We start from the raw sequence: 22187 nt of genomic DNA on the forward strand, positions 1-22187 counted from the left end.
ATTTTATAGAGTTGGTGGCCGTAGGACTTGGATGATGGTTTGGTGTTCAACGGGTAAAGGATAGCGAGAATGTATACTACATCAATAACAGTACGTAATCCTCTCGAACACAGCCAGACCTTAGCTTACTCTTACTACTGGGTAGTTCCAAAGACGTCTGGCGAAAATGAAAATAATTGGAGAAATGTTTATTGTTATGCATAGCCGCAGCCAACGCTGGAGTTGTTACATTTTGTTACAGTTATGGGTTGATAATAGATAAATGATTTACATCTGCATAAACACTCCACAAGCCACTCTACGGTGCATGGGAGAGGGTACTTCGTACAATGTTAGCGAATTTCTGTCGTATTCCATTCTCGTATTGAGCAAGGAGAGAAATGACTGTCTCTTTATCTCTGTACGCTCTATAATCTCACTTACCTGATTCTCCTAATCCCTACACGAGATGTAAGATAGTGGCAGCAGAATTTTCACTCACTATTCTAAACACACCTAATAAAGGTTCATAAGAACTACGTCATCTTTCTTCCAGGTATTCCCATGTAAGTTCGGCTAACATCTCTGTAGTCGTTCATATGGACTGCACTTACCTGTTGCGACACTGGGAGCGCATCTCTCAGTTTGTGCAATGTCTGTCGTCAAGGTTACTTGATATGGCCAGACACTGGAACAGTACTCTAGAATTGGGCTCACCAGCGTTCTGTATGCGAGTTCCCTTATAGATGCGTTGCACATTTCCATAACCTACCGATAAATCGAAGTCTTCCATTCACATTCCCTAATACCGATTTTATGTGATCAATTTCATACCGTTTCTAAATATTACTCCAAAATATTTGTGCAAGATTAAAGCCTCAAGATGTTCACCATTAATTTTGTAAATACTAGCGGTTCCTTTTCTTTGTTCTAGGCATTACCTAATCTTTATCCATATTTAAAAAGAGCTGTTATTAGTTACGCCAAGTGGAAATTTTATCCGTCTTTCGACATACCCTTAAGATCGTCCAACTATTATACTTTGCCGTAGAGGTCAGTTCACAATCTTCCGATCTTACATGATAAAACATCTCAGTATCTGAAAATAGCAATTGTCCTTCTCTCTCCATCTCAGATATATACCTGGTATTAGTGTGCGTACTGTTCATATGATCAGTGATATCATCAATGAACAGATGAAGAGCATCATCCCATGTGTCGATCATAAAGGTGTCGCCAACATTACTACAGAAGGAAAATGAGAAATTAGAACTACATTTCAAGCGTTTCCTTCGAAATGCTCCACAAATATGTTAATTAACCACTGCCGGAGACAATGAAGAAGCCATGACTATTTCATCAGACACCTCATAAAATTTACCGGGATACAGAAAGTAGATAGGCCTCAACGCATGAAGAAACAATTTTATATTTTCGAGAGGGAAATGATTTTGACTGAACTAAAATTAAATGGAGGACTTGGTCACTCTATCTACTGGAAGTCAATACGTACTGACCTCAGCGCGCAAAACTTTCTTCGCCCAGCCCAAAAAAGAGCATTTCTAAACACGCTGGTACGTAGAGTTAAAACTGTTTCTGGTAAGGACCACCTGAATTCCGAGATCAGATATCTGAAAAATTGATTCCTTACGAACGGCTGTAGTTTTTGACTTGTGTGTTACTGCATAACTGGATTACAAGAAAACAGCAAGTAAAACCTTCTTTTTTTATTAATTCGCCATTAACTGTATATGAAGATCTAACATAAATTACAAAATTACGCGTCTTTGAATACTAAAGTAAAGGCAACAGAAAAGGAGGAGGAGGAGGAGGAGGAGAAGCAGGAGATTAGTATTTAACGTCAAATCGACAACGAGGTCATTAGAGACGGAGCACAATCTAGGAGTAGGGAAGGATGGAGAAGGGATGTGGCCGTGCCCTTTCTATGGAACCTCCCGTCATTTGCCTGAAGCGATTTGGGTAAGTTGTGGAACACCTAAATCGGGCAGGCCGGACGTGGGTCCGAATCGTCGTCTTCCCGAATGCGAGTCCCTTGTGCTAACCATTGCTCTACCATGCTAGGTACAACAGAACAATGCAGCACCTCACATACCAAAAACATGTCATAACACATCAAAAACGCACTTGAGAAAGGTATCATTTCCCGAAACGCGTCGTATAACAAATAAATTTAAAAAAAAAGTGACTGGCAGCAGAAAAAGGTATTTCATAAACAAACTTATTATGCTATTTCCACTTTTGTTGTCCTTATCCGTGCGTTTGGGTTTTAACTTGAACCCAGTTTTTCCACAAACGTCTCCAATGCTGTTCCTTCCCCACTTTATTGTACATTTTGTCAGTTTCTAGTTTTGGTTCTCCTTTGAAACTGAGATGTTCCTGGAGTTTATTCTTGAGCAGAATGCATTTTTGGACATCCTTATGTTTCCCCAGTTCTTGCAGGTGTCTCTCTATCTCTGTGAACGACGTTTCCTTTGGTTTCTTGTTGATAAAATAGTGGAAGATCCTACTGCACGGTTTGTTGGTTTGGAGAGTAAAGGGACTAGACTGCAGGGTCCTCAGTCCCTTTTTCCTCATTCAAACAGGTCTTGAATTGAAACCATTCCCAAAAGAGTCTGGGAAAGTAAAAAAGGCGTAGAACTAACTGTGAACCATACTGAAAGAGAAAACGAAAGAAGCAAGCAAAAAGGGGAAAACATGCACTAAAAGGAAAAAAACTGTAGAATAATATAGCCGATGACCTGGGATGGCCGATTGTAAGAATAAAAAAAGGATGAGCCAACCACTCTTCAATCCACTAACAGCTCCAGCATGAAAACACAAGGCTAGAGAAACACAGATAGTGAAAAGCTGAACATCAAGGCGAACAAACAGCAAACAAAGAGAGGAAGAGTTAAAATGGAGGGAGAGTGAAGGATTGGAAGAGAAGGCCATACGTCACCCTTAGATTGAGTTCAATTTAGGCACAGAAAATAATCCTTCTTCTACAAATTTTCTTTGTAATCTTTTCCACATGTATCTAGAGTACATGGTTGTGTTATCGTTTAAATTCATCATTTTCTCTGACTAAACCTACAGTTTTTCTCAAGATCGGTCTTTCTGTTATTTATAATTTGTCGATCAGACCATTGTTATTCAAAGCAAAAGAGTTCTGCAGCATATAGGATCATTGGTCGTGCTAGCGTGCAGTAACGTCATAGCTTGGCGTTAATGGATACTGGTATCTTGTAGACACATTTGCATAGTTGGTATGATGTTTCCGTCTCCCTGATCCGTGATTCAAAATCCTCTTTCTTGGAGATATTGAAATGTAGCTATTCTCCTAGATGTTTAAATTTCTCCGTCCGTTTGAGTCCCCCTTCTTCTACCTTCTATAACGAGTAATAATAATAATAATATAATACTTTTTACGCTATTAACGGCATACTCATGAGCACTTAAGCGCTGAAAACGATGTTGTGAATGTCACTATAAAATTTTCTAGTGTTAAGAGTTGTTCTGACATTGATCAAGGCGGAATTTAGGGATTTTTAGACATATATATCGTGATACCGCTGCAATACATCGAATCTTGCCCTTACCCTTCTCTGCTGGAGCAAAGACCACAGATAGTGCGAGGATGCTCCATCTGCTAGCGAGTGGCTTGAGCTTCTGCAGAAAAGGCATTTAATTTGTTAGCCAGCAAGACCAGCTCATGGCGTGAATAGGCACGAGACAGGATGCGGCCCACGTTGGCCCGAACAGAGGCTCGAAGTATTTATTTTATGATGATTATCGCGCAGTTTGGAAAATTACATTGTTATTTGTGGCTACCTAACGGACTGCTAAAAGGCAATGGTTAACTTCAGTGAAAATGTGGATAGTGTGTATGTTCACGTACTGAGATTGTACGTTTGATCGACATGGATATTTTCATGAATTTAAGATATAATAAAGCCAGTGTTAATCATAAACTGTCTAACGTAAAGATCCGTTTTTTCAACACAGCTTGTTTATTTGAGTCGGTTACACTGAAGAGTGAATGTAGCAGATCGAGAGGAGACCTATCACATAGGCACACAGTTACGGAAGTTACTACACTCAGGACACAAAAGTCATTGGATACCTCCTAATATCGTTCCGGACCTTCTTTTTCCTGGAGTAAATGCGGCAACTCGACCTGGCATTGACTCACCAGGTCGTTAGAAATCTCCTGGAGAAATACTAAGCCATGCTGCCTCTATAGCCGTCCATAATTGCCAAAGTGTTGCCGGTGCAGGATTTTGTGCACGGACTCATCTCATGTTTATGTCCCGTATATGTTCGATGGAATTCATGTGGGCCGAGTTAGGTAGCCAAACCATTCGCATGAACTGTCCAGAATGTTATTCAAACCAATGCCGAACAGATTTGGCCCGGTGACATGGTGCATTGTCATCCATAAAAATAAATTCCATGAATGGCTCCAGCTAACCAAAGATATGCATTTCCGGTCAATGATCGGTTCAGTTGGACCAGAGGCCCCATTCCATTCCATGTAAACACAGCCAACACTATTATGGAGCCACTACCAGCTTGCACAGTGCCTTGTTGACAATTTGAGGCCATGGCTAGGTGGGGTGCGCGCCACACTCGAAACCTACCGTATACTCTTACCAACTGAAATCGGGAGTCATCTGATCACATCACGGTTTTTCCCGTCTAGTGTCCAGCTGATATGGTCGTGAGCCAATGCTGTTAACAAAGGCACTCGCATCGGTCATCTGTTGCCATAGCGCATTAACGCAAAATTTCGCCCCACTTCCTGACGGATACGTTCGTCGTACGTCACACACTGATTTCTGATGTTATTTCACCAGTGTTGCTTGTCTGTTAGCAATGACAAGTCTACGCAGACGCCACTCCTCTCGGTCGTTCAGTGCTCTGCCATCGCGCTGCTCTTTTATGCTTTGTGTATGCGATACTGCCGTCATCTGTATATGTGGACATCGCTATCCCTTGACTTTTGTCACCTCAGTGTATAGTGATGAGTGTAGCTCGATAATAGGACGTCCGGAAATGCTGTCTCCGTATGGGCAAAGTCAGTACGACTACAAACAACACGCCAAGCACATGAACAGTAAACAAAAGCATCAGAAACCGACGGACAACTTACACCGAGGAGCCAAAAAATTATGGCTACCTGCTTAATAGCTTGTTTTTCCGTCGCTGGAACGAAATACACCACTGATTCTGCTTCGCGTAACTAACGAGACAGTGATTTGAATACGCACAGGTGGCGCCGGATAGCAACCCAGAGGGGTTCCACAAGATTTACATCAGGCGAATTTGGTTGTCGAGACATCAACGTGAAATCAGTATAATGTTCCTCAAACCACTGTATCACGGTTCTGGCTCCGAGACACGGACAATTATACTGTTGAAAGTTGACATAGCACTAGGGGAGGACATCAAGCATGAAGGGATTCAGTTGGTTCGCAACTGTCAGCGTGTCTTGGGTTACTTCCACAAGTCCCATACAAGCGCAGGAGAATGTCTCCTAGTATAGCAAAAATGTGATTCACCCGAAGACTTGACACGTTTCCATTGATCGAAGGTCGAATCCCGATGATCTCGTGCTCAATGCAGTCGTAACTGACGATGTCGTTGGGTCAACGTGTGAACGCATAGGGGTGGCCTGCTGCGGAGCTCTATATTCAACAATGTACGACGAACGGTGTGCTCCGAAACACTTGTGCGTGCACCAGCATTGTGCTCTTTCGGCAGAGATGCAACAGGTGACCATCTGTCCTACTTTACAGAGTAGTCTCTGAACCCCACGTTCTGTGAAGAATCGTGGACGTCCAACCATTTAGCGCCTAACGGTAGTTTCACTGCCCTCCTATCTCTTTTCGTAAATTCTCACGACTGTAGCACGTGAACATTCGACCAGCTTCACCGTTTTCTAGATACTGATTCACAGGCTCCACATAATATAACCTGCCCTTTGTCTAAGTCGTTTATCTCAACAGATTTCCCCACTTGCAGCCCATATCTTTGCCAGAGTGATAGCCCGTCCTAGTCTGCTCTACTTACATACTTTTGTTAGCCCGCCACGTGCCCGCAACGCCACCAGGAGACGTCCGACGTCGCCGTATGCAGTGGTCATAATGTTTTGGCTGACCAGTGTACAGATTTGCAGTAATTTGCTACGGAAACTTTTGCAACAACCTGATTATCAGCGACGGAATGAGCCGGTGAGACATTTTTGATAAACGCAGTGGCCGGTGAAGGCGGCGAGGCCGCGGCAGGCGAGCGTTCGCCGTCGCACGGGAAGGCGACCTTGTGGCGCGGGCACGTATGCCGCTCATTTATATTCCAGCGATGCACCCAGTCGCTCGAGTAGAGCCTGCGCGACTTTGCGGCAGCGGTGGCCCTGTCGGAACAACGTAAACGCGGACTGCTGCAAATAAACGAGCCGCGCCGGGGACGCATACAATGCTGAAAAAGGTTAAAAGGAAACCAAATCTGTGTCCGCTCTCTGCCCGTAAATACGAGCGCCGCCCAGCTGCGTGTTGGGAGGCACGCCATGTGTTTCTTCAGACACAACTACCTTCGTAGTATTACGTAGACCTGGTGTGAATTTCTGGACAGTTTCTACAACACATTGCCTTCATTAGAAAGAACTGAGTGATATTACGCCAAAAAGTAAACCGGAAATGCGACTCCTATACACAACAAATTTATCTCGAAACTTGTACACTCTTTTAGAAGATTCCGTTTTAGAAAATATTATTAATTTATTGCGTTATTCTTGTTGTAGTAGTCTTCAGCTCGAAAATTGGTTTCGTGCAGCTCTAAACGTTAGTCCAGTCCTTGAAAGGACCTTCGTCTCTACATAAATACTACAACCTACGTTATTTGAAGTTGCTATTAATAGTCAATGCGTGGGCACCAACTCAAATATTTACCCTCCAGACTTCTCCCCTTAACCATACTGACAATTCCTCGATGTGTCAGAATGTGTCCCCTGCCATCTTTTAGTCAAGTTACGACATAAATTTATTTTCTCCCCATTTCTATACAGAACCTCTATATTATTTATCCGATCTATCCGTTTAATGTCCATCATTCTTCTATTGCATCACATTTCAAAAGGTTCTTGTCTGAACTATGTATTGTTCAAGTTTCACTTCCGACAAGGCTACACTGCAGACAAATACCTTTAGCAAAGGCGTCCTATTCTAATTTCTTTTGCATCTCCCGATTTATTTCGATTCTTTTCTACAATCCTTGTTTTACTTTTTTTGATACTCATCTTCTAACCTCTTTTCAGGAGACTATCTATTCCGTTCAACTGCTCTTCCAAGTAGCTTGCCACCTCTGAAAGAATTACAGTCTCATTGGCAAATCTCTAGTTTAATTTCCTTTCAAAAATCGCTCCTCGGTTTCTTTATTGCTTGCTCTATGTAGCGAATTAATAACTCAGCGGAGAGGCTACAAACCTGCATCACTCCATTCCTTAATTACTTCCACACCCTTCGACTCCTCTAACCGCAGTATGATTTCTGTATAAGCTGTAGACAATCTATCGCTCACTGTATTTTGTCCCTGCTACCCTCTGAATGTCAAAGGATGTATTCTAGTCGATGCTGTCAAAAGTATTTTTCTAAATCTCCAGAAGCTGTAGACGTAAGTTTGTCTTTCTTTAGTCTATCTTATAAGATTAATCGTAGGGTTAGTATTGACGAGAGTGTTCCTAGGTTTCTCCGGAACACGACCTGATCTTCCCCGAGGTCTGCATCTGCCACACTTTTTCTATTCTTCTACAAATAAATCGTGTCAGTACTTTATAACTACTGTTTGGTTCGTATCATAACAATTGAACGATTTATTCAAGAGAATGAGCTTCACAAATTGAACAACTCAATAACGCGTTGGTCCACCGCTGACCCTTCTGCAAGCTGTTATTCGGCTTTGTATTGATTGACAGAGTTGTTGTACGTCATCCTGAGGGATATCGTGCCAGATTCTGTCTAAATGGCGCGTTGGCTCGTCAGAATCCCGAAATTATTCGAGGACCCTGCCCATAATGTTCCATACGTTCTCAATTGGGGAGAGATCAGGCGACCTTGCTGGCCAGTGAAGGGTGTGGCGAGCACGAAGACAAGCAGCAGCAACTTTCGCCGTGTGCGGGCGTGCGTTATCCTACTGAAATGGAAGCCCAGGATGGCTTGCCTTCAAGGGCAACAAAACGGTGCGCAGAATGTCGTCGACGTACCACTGTGCTTCTGGGGAGCCACGGACGACAACCACAGGGTCCTGCTATGAAAGGAAATGCCACTCCAGACCAACACTCCTGGTTGTCGCGGTGTATGGCGGGCGACGGTCAGTTAGATAACCAACCGCCGTCCGGGACGTCTCCAGACACGTCTTCGGCCTGGAATCTCATTGACTGGAGAAGAACTGCCTTCCGTGATGAGTCCCTCTTCGAATTTAACCCTGATGACCAATGAAGACGTGTTTGGACACGCCCCGGCGAGTGTTTCTACTGCTTGTCCAGCACTTGCCAAACCCTTCCTTCAGTCAATGAATTACCGACTTGCCCAATTTGTGTAGCTCTTTCCCTAAATTCCTTCGTAGTGCGTCTTTCTTTCGTCTTAGAGTGTACATCATTCTTGACGTCAGAGTATTTAGCCTTCCTCTATATACAAAATTTCTGTTGTCTATGTACAAAGAAACTCCCGGAAAAAAGTATACCATGAAGTTGAGAGCCTTTTTACCAGTACCGTTAAGCTCTACGATCTTGTTTAAACCTCAAACTGAATTTAGTTTGAGAAGGGTAAGCTAACGTGTTCCCGTACAGTGACCTACCTATTATAATATTTTCATCAAAGAATACAGAAAATGATTAACGAATGTGCACCGTAAACGTTCGTTGTATAGTGTTTCTGACGTTCATCTGTATTTCTACTATGCAGGTCACCCTGTAGTGGAGAGAGCTTAATGTAGCAGAATCATTATGTATCTTTCTATCCCATTCGCGGATGGCATGCGAGAAGAAATGTTTCTCTACTTTTATCGTTGAAGTCATTATGCTAGCTGTGTGTTTGAGGAAAGTAACTTTCTTGTACTGTCTCCTGCTCAAGTTTTCATGACGCTCACTCGTTGAGCAAATACGTGACATATCCTGCAGTTGTTCTGCTAAACTTCTCCATCTCTTCCGTTAATTTAACCGGCTAAGGATCCCAGGCAGATGAAAAGTAGTCAAGGAGTAGTCGAAAGAGGGTTTTCTTTGTGGTCTCCTTTACATTTCTTAGGATTATTCTGAAAAGTCTGCTTGGAATACACATTTCCCGTTTCTAGTTTTTCGTATTTTCTCCATTTTAAATCGTTCCGGATAGATATTTTTGTCGATTACGGCTGATTTCAGTGTATTACCTTTGCTAATGAAATCAAACAATACCGGGGCATTAAGACTAGTTAACGAGCACTGCATTTCATTAAATTATATTTAGGGTCATTTGCCAGTCTTCGCATCAGACGCTGATAGTTTGCTAGTCTTTTTGCATTTAGTGACAATTTTCTAACAACACTAGCCCCCACTCCCTCACTTGAACAAAGCTGGATCGTCTGCGAAGAGCCTCAAAGAGCCACGTGGTCAAAACATATGGTGAACAGTAACGGTCCTCTCATACAACCCTGAGGCACAACGTACCTTAATTTGACTTTCAACTTTATCTACCGATTTAGAATGATCGACTGAGTTCTGGTTGTCAGGATATCTTCAGTCCCATCGTATACCTGTTCTGCTGTTACGTAAAATCGTACTTCCTTTACTAGGCGAGTATGGAGACCAGCATCGAAGGCTTCCTGGAAGTCAATAAATGTGGCATTTAACCTGTTTTATTTATACTTTTGTGTTTACAACTAATTTAAGGACTCATATTCTTTATATTTGAACTGGAGTAGAGTTGAGGAGTAAAACAGTAGAAAAGACGCTGAATTAAGTTCACTGTCAGGTGCTGTTCCAGTTGCCCATTAGCAATAACCTAAAATATAGCAAATTTTCACAATACACCGTTTGCTACAAAAAAAAAATCGTATGACAGAGGAAAGACTGACGTTTATGAATGAAGTGTAAAACCTGCAGATTCGTAATGTACTGCACAACAGAACTAACTTAAGCTGTCTCTGCTAGGATGCTAGTGACTTAATAGACAAAAAAATTTTAAAACCATTTTCTTTTATTCCTCTTCTCACCTTTAATGCGTAACGTGCACGGAGACAAAAATTCAGTTCTGTAGCACTGGTGGAAGTATCCTAGTAGTTTGGTTATATGAAAAGGGTCTAAACAAGGCTTCGTTCTCTTTTTCACGTAGACTTTATTACGGTTCCAAATTATGACGATAGATTTTTGGGACAAGTTCCCAACAAAATAAATGAAATAATATAATTAGATTGTGTATGATTTTCAGTAAACTTTCTGCATGAGTGTAACATATTACAGTCAACTTAAAAACTTTTAAATGTGGTCTCCAGGGATATTAAAGTGAGGAAAGGAGTAGTTTAGATTACCTATTTTACAGAAAAAGATATTTACTGCTTACACTAATGCTAATCACTTTCGCTGTTTAAATGATGTATTGAAGTGGAACTGTTCGTTAGAAAAGGGTGGTTCTATTAATTCATCTCAACATCTCACAAGCTGTGTTCTTAAGTATTTCGGAAGATTATGCAGAGCATATAGCGGGGTGCAGAATATCGGCCACCTTCGTGACAGATTTTGCTATATTACAAATTCTGTTTGTTGCAGTTCGGTCTAGTCGTCCATTAGAATCAGTGCCAGGATTGTAACTACCGTCATAGTTTTCGGCATGCAGAGAGAAAAGACTACAATCCACTTTTAGAACTATGTAAACGTTGTTGTGTTTCCAACGTGTAATTCTTGTCATTTACATGTTATTTACTATTGTACATAATAATCGAAGAAGGGAGCAGATTTGGTAATACCGTCGAGTTTGCAATTACCTTCCAGTTTTTTATTTAAATACGGAGAAAAAATATAATCAGAACAATGGTAATTATCGTTAATTATTTAGAAACGTTTATAATAACTTTTTTCAGTATATTCATTATGGACCACGAACTATAATTGTGATTTAAATTGGTGATTTAATTGGGTGTAAATATGCAACTAGTCGCTTTATTGAATTTTTGACGTGAATTATTTTCTGTACCATTCGTTTCCGAGCCACTACAGATTGATCATCAGATGGAAGTATTACCGGAACGTTACCAGGACCACGTGCAGCCAGACGCTGTGGTCGCGGAGTGCCCTGCCTTGTTGTATCCACGGCACATCTAGCTTAACATAGTCACAGATAATGTTCCTGTGACACCTTCCTCTGACGATGAGCCTGCAGTGACTTGAAAAAAAGTTACAGGTACAGAAAATAAATCGTATCAAAAACCCAAACAAGCGAATGGCTGCATTTTTATACTCAAATAAATCGCTCTTATAGTGACCTTCTCAATGATTAGAGATGCACAGGTCTGTAATTAAAAACAGTATTGAATTATAGGTAAGAATTAGATATTTTTGTGTATAGTTTCTTAACAACTAAAATGGGAAACAGAAACCGTAAATTTTCCATTTCGTTCAAGCAGATTGCCATCATCAACACCAATATTCAATCCAGTCGCCGCGCCGACAGAAAGTGCTTGCATTATTCAACATATTCTGTTCATCGTCAAAGGCTTTATCGTATACAATTAGGAGAGCAGTTCTCGCCGGCCGGAGTGGTCGAGCGGTTCTAGGCGCTACAGTCTGGAGCCGCGCGACCGCTACGGTCGCAGGTTCGAATCCTGCCTCGGGCATGGATGTGTGTGATGTCCTTACGTTAGTTAGGTTTAAGTAGTTCTAAGTTCTAGGGAACTGATGACCACTGCAGTTAAGTCCCATAGTGCTCAGAGCCATTTGAACCACTTTTTTTTTTTTTTTTGAGCAGTTCTCTAAAACTGCAATGCGAAGTATTGAAACGAGGAAATAGATGAATAAGCTGTACGACCAGTGTAATGGGAACTATTTTCAGCTGATACTGCCGTCTTCACAATGGCGTTATTAGCAGAGAGGAAGGTTAGACTTTAACTTCTCGTCGACGCTGAGATCATACGAGACGAACCACTAGTCAGAACGACAAGGAATAGGAGGAAAAAAGCCGTAGACTTTTGGAGGAACCACTGTAGCATTCAGCTGAGCTAATGTTTATGGAAACCACTGAAAACCGTTGTCAAGGTAACCGGTGCGGGATTTCAGTCTCGTTCCAGCCAAGTGAGAAACGAGTGTTTTACTCAGTATCCTTTCTGCATCAGTTTTGTTCCCGACTGCCTTTGTATTCAGGAAAATGAGAGACCTTCGATACTAGTCATCAAAAAACTGCAGCGCAATTCAGCTGTACAACAGTCACGTAGCATAAACATTCTGTAATTGTTGTGAAGGGTGATTATTAACAGAACGATCATATTGCTCGCGTTGTGAGAAATATCACTGATAGAATGCGGGTTGTAAGATAAATACTTCACACATTTAGTTTACCTGCAACAGAGATTAAATTGAAAGACCATGTATGGCGCTTGGTTGAATGGTATTCAGATATCACTCAATTCTGATAGGTCTCACGGGTAGTGGAGTGCAGCAACAAGCACTTTTGTTTCAAGATTTCAATCATGGAAACTTTTATAGGGATACTGTCAACTGCTAGGGTTGCTTCAGTGCAGTTAGTTTTGTGATCTTCGTACTTCCAGTTGGGAACTTGAAAAAAATAACTGCAGCTTAACGATCGAAATATAGAATACTCCAATAACCGAACTATAACCAATTGGTGTTTTAACTCTTACTTCGTACTGAAATCTTTTTTTATTAATATTGGAAAATTATATTTACTCAAGTAAATCCCAAGCTGTAAAATATTTTGTAAGACGGAGACCCTCGAGTACATCCGATAGGTGGTAAAATTTTGTAATATGACTGAATATGATTGCGAACAAATTATGGCAAAACGTGCCAACAGACAAGATGAAGTTTTGTGGCCTCGTTATAAGAAAATTGAATTAAATCTGAATTTTATACTCGAAAAACAGATTCTAACAATAAATGTTAACGGTTCTGTACTTAATTTTTCGACAGTTTTGTGCAAATGCCACGTTTAAAAGAAAACGGGCGTGGATTACTGATTTATTAATGGAATGAAATTTCAACAGTGTAACATATTCCCAGCGTTGGCATTAGGTTTCATTCAGTTACAGAGGGCGTATTCGAATACCGCTCCGTCGTTTTGATACAGGTCTTCCGTAAATTACTTCAGAGGAATGACTGATGCTGTCTTCAAGAGGCGACGTTGGTGTGGAGTGTTCCGTTCTGATGAAAATCACACAGGTCTTTCGTGTGTTAATCAAAGAACGGCGGTTAAATCCTAAACTCAGACTATCGCGACTCTTTGGAGATCTATGGAGTAAATGTGGAAACGCTGATGATTCAGGGCCTAGCCCCACCGAACAATGTTTCGAATTGTGGTAGCTAGGGTGTGAGGGCGATAAACTTATTATCCAATCCTGGTATAAAAGTCGATAATGGAACCGAGTGAGTTTCCATAAACCAATAACATGCAATGAAAACCCGTTGCTTCGTCGTATATTTGAAATAAATGATAAACTAACTTGGAGAGCTTCATTTCAGCTTTGCGAACGGACAAAGCAGACATTTAAGAGTTCGTATGGACATATGCACGAAACAGCTGCAAAGGCATTATGTTTGAAAAGCCAACAACCAACCACGTTTAGAGGAACTGGAAGATCAATGTAGCATGGGTGGGATGCAAGGCGCACAGTCGACGCTTGTTCCTACCACAGATAAGAAAGCTCCTTCATACTTACCTCAGAACCTGTTATCGCATCAGTTAGTGACAACGACACCCCCCTTTCACTACAACGCTTTACCTAACTTCAAACTGCCAAAAAACTATGGAATTTTGAGCTGCAAAGTCGTATATCCCTACAGTTTATGCTTATCTGTTCATAATTTTTGCTGCTTCCATGTACACGGTCGAGAAAATGAAGACAGTAGTAAACGTCCTGAAACAGTCTGGTGTCGAGGACTCCGCAAATGAAGTGGCTGGCCCTGGGGTCAAGAATTTAAATGAAACCAGCTTGGCGGTAATTAGTAGTAGCACTCTCATTTTTATCTCGACTGTTTCTGGACCAAAAATCTCCTCGGAAGAAATCAGCCTTGTTTGTTACTGGAAGCATAAAAAACTCAGAGTGGTAGTCTATAAAGTGTAGGAAAGCTTGAAAGCCGGATTGGCTGGTACACATTTCGATGTGGTAACTATTTCTCTTGAGTTTATGGGGGTTTCGGCAACACAAACTCATCGATAACATCTCTATCTCACTTTACGCTGACAGACAAATATATTTTCTCTCCTAAAGTTTACTTCATTATAAATATGGCATACGAAGTCAATAAACATTATTTTTGTGATGCGAATGAATTGGAGTTCCCCTGTGCCTTATTTGCCTGTAGTACCACTGCAGATCGTTCAGAGGATGTAGAAACAGAATTGACTGTTAGCTGAAAAATGTAGCTCATTTATAGAAACTTCAAAAGAGTAAAACAAAGGCCGTGAGATGGAAGAGTCAGGACAAGTCGTGGCATGGCTAAACGAAAGGCGGAGAAAATCGACAATTTAGAGAAGCGTAATTGGTCATGCAGTGTCATATTCAGTAGCTAACTATATATCGCCCTCAGACATTGGGAAGTGGTGTGTTTTTAAGGCGGCTCTGTATCTCGTGCTCTCTTCTAAAGTGAAACAAATACCTACGCGAAATGCTACGTTAGTGAAAGAGCGACATACGTGTCAAGCTATAACGAAAGAAGTAAGTTGCAGCTGGTCATTCTTTTTTCACCACAATTTCATCACGAGCAGTTCGGATTTTATTTACTTTAAATATTTTTGACGCCAGTCTTCTCACCCGTTCAAAACCGTTCCTTTATTTTCTTCCGTCCTGAACTGATCGCTGCGACTCAGTATCTACTGCGGCAACAATGCAAAGGCACAAGTAGCGTTTGATTGTAGCAGACTTTATAAAACGGTAGCTAACTGATACAAGTTTTGTAGAAAATGTGAAATGATAGCACCATGCTTAGATGAACTTTTCATCGCAGAAAGTACATACTGCCCACGAAGTACGAAGACTTCAAGGAAGATGTTTTCGAATTTTTACAGTCTTGGTGTCCTTCAGAATGGAGCAACTCACCTGATTTCTTTTCATCAGCCTAACTTAAATTGTGGTGAGAGGCAGACATTTAACATTTTTATGTTGTTGTTGTCGTTATTCTGATGTTCATTCCGAAGACTCGTGTGTGATGCAGCTTTGCACGCTAGTCTCTCCTGTCAACCCTCTTCATGTCTGCTGTGGTCAGCACTCGCAGCTCACATATGGGAGGACGACGGATCAAATTCCCATCCGGCCATCCAGAAATAAGTTTTCCGTGATTTATGTAAATCGCTCCAAGCAAATAGATCGATGCAAATAATCTCATAGTTCCGGCAACCAGAACTAAAAAAAGAGACGGTAATATAGTCTATATCAAAATTAGGTAGAAGAATAAATCCGAAATTGTTTTTGGTCTTTTCGCTGTATGACGACCGGTTTCAGGTCGCACCTGCATATAGAACTAAACTACATAAGTAAAAGCATTAGGAGTCAACATAACCTACTGAACAAAGTAGACAGTAAAGCGATGTACTCACGAAACTAATACTTCATTTGCCACGAATTTCAAGGTACAGCCGGCCTCTGTGGCCGAACGGTTCTAGGCGCTTCAGTCTGGAACCGCGCGACCGCTACGGTCGCAGGTTCGAATCCTGCCTCGGGCATGGATGTGTGTGGTGTCCTTAGATTAGTTAGGTTTAAGTAGTTCTAAGTTCTAGGGGACTGATGACCTCAGATGTTAAGTCCCATAGTGCTCAGAGCCATTTGAACCATTTCAAGGTACAAGTGCGCGTAAAAACATGTCACTCCTCGGTAAAGCTTTGGTTGAAACGGCAGATGGGCATCCGCGAACCATGCATGATCACTAAAACATCTCCAAAACAAAGTCAAAAGACGAGCTCGGACAGCCCATGACATTTCAGGTATGACTGGATAAAACCTATGCGTACAAAACATTGCAGAATGAACGTAATGTAATCTAAAACACAGCTCTCGGTGTCGGTAGAGTATAAAAGAGAAGAAAACGACTATCGTCAAAATCCGCCGTAGAAACTAAGAATTAAAAGACGCACAATCGTTGGGAGTTGGCAACATACTAAAATATATTAGCATCGGTCAAATAGAACTACATCTTACAGCGCTATCCACACACTGAATACTGTGAAGCCAAGCACGCGCCACCCCGTCGTGGGTTGAAGACCGAGACATCTAGCGGTAGAAACCAAATTACAAGAACAAAATGGATCTCCGTGTTAAATAACAATCCAGTACAACGATTGTGTGTCTTTTAGTTCTTTGATTCTCCCGCGGATTTTAATGATGGTAGGTTTCTTCTGATTTATACTCTACCGACACCGCGAGCTGTGTTTTAATTTACATTACGTTCATTCTGAAATGTTTTCTGCTCATTGGTTTTATGCTGTCGTACTTGAATTGTCATGGGCTGTCCGGGATCGTCTTTTGACATTGTTTCGGAGATGTTTTTGTCATCGTGCATGGTTCGCGGATGCCCCTCTGCCATTCCGTCCGAGGTATTATCGATGAATGACATGTTTTTACGCGAACTTGTACCTAGAACCGCTCGTCCACAGCGGCCGGCTGTACCTTGAAATTCGTGACAAATGAAGTATTAGTTTTGTGAGTGTATCGCTTTACTGTCTATTTTGTTCGGTAGGTTATGTTCACTACTAGTGCTTTTACTTATGTAGTTTCATTCTATATGCAGATATGACCTGAAGAGATAGCTCCAGGGTATGAAACCGGTCGTCATACAGCGAAAACGGGGAAACAGCTATTGCGGATTTGGAATTTCTCTTAATTTTGATACAGACTATTTTACCATCTCTGATTCTAAACTGTTTGATTGTCGTTCGCATTAAATACTGCGATGCTTTCTGTGAAAGGGACACGGCCGATTTCCCTTCCCATCAGTTAGTATTCCGAGTTTGTGCTCCGCCTCTAATGAAAGCGCAGTAGACGGGACGTTAAACTCTAATCTTCATTCCTCGCCTCTGAACGACTGCTGTAACCTTCATCTATTTGAACGTGTTTACTGTATACGTGCCTTTGTCTCACTCTAAAATTCTTACTCTACACACTTCCCTCCCTTACCAATTTGACCATTCCTTGATGCCTCAAAACCTCCTGTTTGTCAAATATACCACAAATTTCTTTTTTCCTCCAGATCGATTCAGAACTTCCTCATTAGTTGCTCGATCTAACGATCCAATCTTTAGCATCCTTTTTTAGGGCCACATTTCAAAATCTTACACTCAATTATTGTCAGAACTGCTTATCGTCCACGTTTCACTTCCATACGAGGCTACACTCCAGACAAATACCTTCAGAAATCTTAGTGCGAACAGGCCTTGAAGGCCCACGGTACCGACCGACCGCCCTGTCATCTTTAGCCCCTAGATGTCGTTGGATGTGGATATGGAGGGGGCATGTGATCAGCACACCGCTCTCCCGGCCGTTGTCAACTTTAGTGATCCGAGCCGCTACTTCCCAATCAAGCAGCTCCTCAATTTGCCTCACAAGGGCGGAGTGCACCCTGCTTATCAACAGTTCTCGGCAGACCGGACGGGCAGCCAGCAAAGTATCAGCCAAGCCCGACAGCGCTTAACTTCGTTGGTCTGACGAGAACCGGTATTGACACTTTCAGAAAAGATTCCCTAAATTTTAAAAGTGTACTATATGTTCACCAATGCCTCTTTTTCAGAAATGCTTTCTTGCTAGTCTTCATTTCATATCCTCTCTACTTCGGCCATTATCATTTATATTGCTGCCCAAACAGTAAAACTCATCTATTGCTTTTAGTTTCTTGTTTCCTAGTCTAATTCCCTCAGCTACGCTTTTGTTGTAACATGTAACCTCTTTTCAAGAAGCAATCCATACTATTCAACTACTCTTCCAAGTCTTTTGCCGTCATTGACAGGATTACAGTGTCATCAGCAAATGTTATATATTTATTTCTTCTTCCTGAACTTTAATTCCCTTTCCAAATTTCTCCTTTGGTTCCTTTACTGCTTCTCCAATGTAGAGATTAAATAACGTCGAAGGTAGACTAGAACCGTGTGTCACACGTTTCTCGACTATTGCTTCTCACTCATGTCCTTCGACTCGCAACTGCTGTCGGGTTTTTGTACAAGTTGTAAACACCCTTCGCTGCATTTTATCTCTACTTTCTTCACAATTTCAAATAGTGTGTTCCAGTCAACACTGTCAAAAGCTTTCTTTGGATCTACTAATAATATTAACGTAGGTCTTTCTTTCTTTTACGTATCTTCTAACATAAATCGTAGCGTTAAGTATTCCCACGTGTGTTCGTACATATCTGCTGAACCCAAACTGATTTTCCCAGAGGTCGTGTTCTACCATTTCTTCCATTCACAGTCTTAAATGATGGTTTAAACGTTCTTGCGTTGCCGATATACTTCGTACAAGTGTTGATGGACTCAGTAAGACAGTACTGAGACGTACTCTATTATTAGCCAAGGAGCAGACGTACCTCATACGTGCAACTCCGCCTCGAAGTCTCGCGAGACAGCGGGACCGGTTAAACAACACACACATGCAAAAATACTCACTGCTGTCCTCGAGGTGGACAGGTGCCAGAGCGCAAGTAGACAGTCACGATTTAAGATAGCTTCCTGGAAACAATTCTGCGAGGTGGAGTCAAGCGGGGCAAGAGCTATGGGGGCACTTGACTGTCGCAGTTATCAGGAGCCAGCGTCTGAACTGGTGTGCGCTTTGTCCACAGGAGCTGAAAGGCGAGCGCTACCGGCTCAAGGTGATCGTGTCCGAGCTGCAGAATGCTACAGCTATCGACTACCAGACAGCACTGGTCGCCTTCATCAACTGTCTGCTCATCTCCACGCCACAACTGAAGGACCGCATTCGAATCCGCAATGAGTTCATTGGTAAGTGATGCTTTCAATATCATATTCGCGTTCCCTGACCCTTCAGCTTAATTTTTCTCTTACATTATATCTTTTGCTAGTAGCCTGTACATGTCACATCAACTGTCGCTCATAATTAACGCTAAAATACATATACTGAGGCCACCAAAAATTGATACACACATTATTAGAAGATACCTGAGTAATATCTTAGTGAGTTATGGTGAAATACATCGGCTCATCGATTAACGGACCGAGCGAGAAGGCGTAGTGGTTAGCACACTGGACTCCCGTTCGGGAGGACGACGGTTCAAACCAGCGTCTGGCCATCCTGATTTAGGTTTTCCATTATTTCCATAAATCGCTTCAGGCAAATGCCGGGATGGTTCCTTTGAAAAGGCACGGCCGACGTCCTTCCCCATTTTTCCCTAATCCGATGGGACCGATGACCTCACTGTTTGGTCCCCTCCCCCAAATCAATCAACCAACCAACCAGTCGATTAACAGATGTGACTTAGCCGTAGTACGCTATCATTACCATTTAAATGGTGAACCAATAAACAGAGTTCGAACATTGAAAGGTTGCTTTAAAGCGGCAATGGAAAACCTAGAATGCTGTCGAAGTCCAATAAAAACAACGACGTAAGTCTGGCCCAACACTACTAACAAATTTACGCAGTCCTTACAAGTTTGAAACCCCTGCTTTGTCGTCTGTGGTGATGGCGTAACTTCCTCACTATCTGTTTCTGTATGAAATTTAGCCCAAATTTACCTCCCACTCTATAAAACGTCTACGTATTGCCAAAACTATGCACCCACAAACTGTTATCCACCTTAAACTCGTATGCTAACCTTTGATTAAACAGAACCTAATTTGAACTGAAATGTAACTGGTCTGAATACAATTCGTCGTTATATTAAATGCACAACTCAAGTAAAACAATTATCTGGTCCTAATCAAAATTTCCACTTACCTTCTTGCATATTCCTCGAAAGCACAACAGCAAACAGCAAGCAGACAGTGGCTGAGCTAGATTAAATAAAATTTCCAAACTGTATTGAAACTGTTGCATACCACATGGCCAGTGTCGTAATACGTAATTGTAAACATCTTTTTAAACAGTGGGATGGGGCGAGTAACTATTCCCATAAAATGATTTTCCAAGACAACGACTTTAGACCGAAGTATGTATTGAAAAAAACAGAGTAAAATTTCGTGTGATCTTCACATAACATTGCTCTGAACAATACTATGCGGTCGCAGGTTCGAATCCTGCCTCGGGCATGGATGTGTGTGATGTCCTTAGGTTAGTTAGGTTTAAGTAGTTCTAGGTTCTAGGGGACTTATGACCACAGCAGTTGAGTCCCATAGTGCTCCGAGCCATTTGAACCATTTTCTTGAACAATACTATGCTTAACAAAGTAAACAATGCTTTGGAAAGGCTACAATGTTAACATAGAATTTCTATCAGTTGACTGCATGGCATAGGGAAGTGGAGTGGTCTTTCTTCCTGCTCTGAGCGAGTTAACTAGCTGGCAATAATTATTCAATAAACTAGGTGCACAGTGCTGCAGTCTTACCTCAAACATCTTCTCTTCAAAAATAATAGCATCAATCAGAATTTATATACTCTTCGCTTTCCAGTATATACATCTTATTAATCCTTTCTGTCCTTTACAATAAATCTTTCTTCATCTAACAGATACAATCACAAGTGAACACAGCACTACTGAATACGTCCATCGCCTCTCACACTTCAGCTAATAACCTGTCAGGCTGGCAGAGGCAAGGACTGTGCCACAACAAGACCAAAGACTGTTTTAACAGTATCATAACGTGCTCTCTTCTGACGAGCACATCGACAACATACAAAAATCAAAATAACATGACCACCTTATAATGGAATACTATGCACTTTAAGTGCAAAAGTCTAACAAAGTTATGTGGGTTAGTCGAGGTGTAGCGGGTCCAAAGTACGTCATATTCTCAAAAGAGTGGTATTTGAAATGTACACCCCAAGATTATTTCATAGAATAAATACAAACGGCACTGACCAAAAAGTCAGTACAATGAGTGGTTTCAGAACAGTGCACAAAAATGTGAGACCTTCATACTAATAATGTTAGATCAAATGAGGCAAACTCAAAATGAACATGGACAGAAAAACCAGGGCAATGATACTGCCAACTCATACAACTTACAGCTTTAACATTTTGCACAAGTAAATCATTTTAACTAGTATTATTGAGTACATTATTATCAATAGATGTAATTACCTCATTCATTTTTTAAGACACAGTAAGTAGCTTAGCGTATCAGACCGTATTTTTCGCATTCGTCTTATCCACCCTTCGTGCACTCTACGAATTTACGAGCAAGAGAAATTTTATTTTTAACAGGTTATCACACTGCCCCATTACCTCCGATACGAGTGAAATTACCTCGTTAAAGATCTTCCTGGACGTGAAATACTCGAATGGAGACCTTGAATATTCGAATGATGAAAATCTAGGACGAAGATACTTTCCATGCCTTCGGATTTGACACACTCATAAAGCTGTTGCGTACCATAGAAAAGCACTTACAATGGGAAACGACACGTGCGGCTATAGCGTTGAACACTTAGACAAATATTGCTTAAGAAAGAGAACTTCCCAGTCAGATACGTGTGAACACATGTGATGGTCTTAGTTAGCAGTTGTGATTGAAGCTGTGTAAGTCGGAAGCAATTCATCCTACCACGTCTCTGTCAATACAGCAATCATGTACGATTCTCGAAGTTTTCTCGGCGAGTAAAGTATCGTCACTAGAAATAGTGTCCCTGATTCAGGTCAAAAAATATGGAAAATTAATAAAGTGTTTATACTTTTTTCTTATACGGATATACGCATGCGTTAACATCCTGTGCCTTTGATGTATGAAAAGTGGGAGTGTTTGTCGTTACCTGATGACCCTTTGTGACACACAAAGATGCAGCTTCGTTAGCTGCGATGAAATTTCGCTATGGAAAGAACAAGACTGCCGCTAGCTGTGAACTCTTCCACTATAAGGCAAAT

At 41.5% G+C, this 22187-nt stretch overlaps 1 protein-coding gene across 1 annotated transcript in view; it reads left to right on the plus strand.

The window, feature by feature from the left end:
• Window positions 1–22187, plus strand: part of LOC124554834 — a 1124719-nt gene that overhangs the window by 808509 nt on the left and 294023 nt on the right. The window contains exon 4 of the mRNA XM_047128497.1: window positions 18992–19151. Within this exon, the coding sequence (XP_046984453.1) occupies window positions 18992–19151 (160 nt within the window). The remainder of the gene's footprint in view (window positions 1–18991; window positions 19152–22187) is intronic.

The sequence above is a fragment of the Schistocerca americana genome, chromosome X (genome assembly GCF_021461395.2).
Source record: "Schistocerca americana isolate TAMUIC-IGC-003095 chromosome X, iqSchAmer2.1, whole genome shotgun sequence".
Classification (NCBI taxonomy): Eukaryota; Metazoa; Arthropoda; class Insecta; order Orthoptera; family Acrididae; genus Schistocerca; species Schistocerca americana.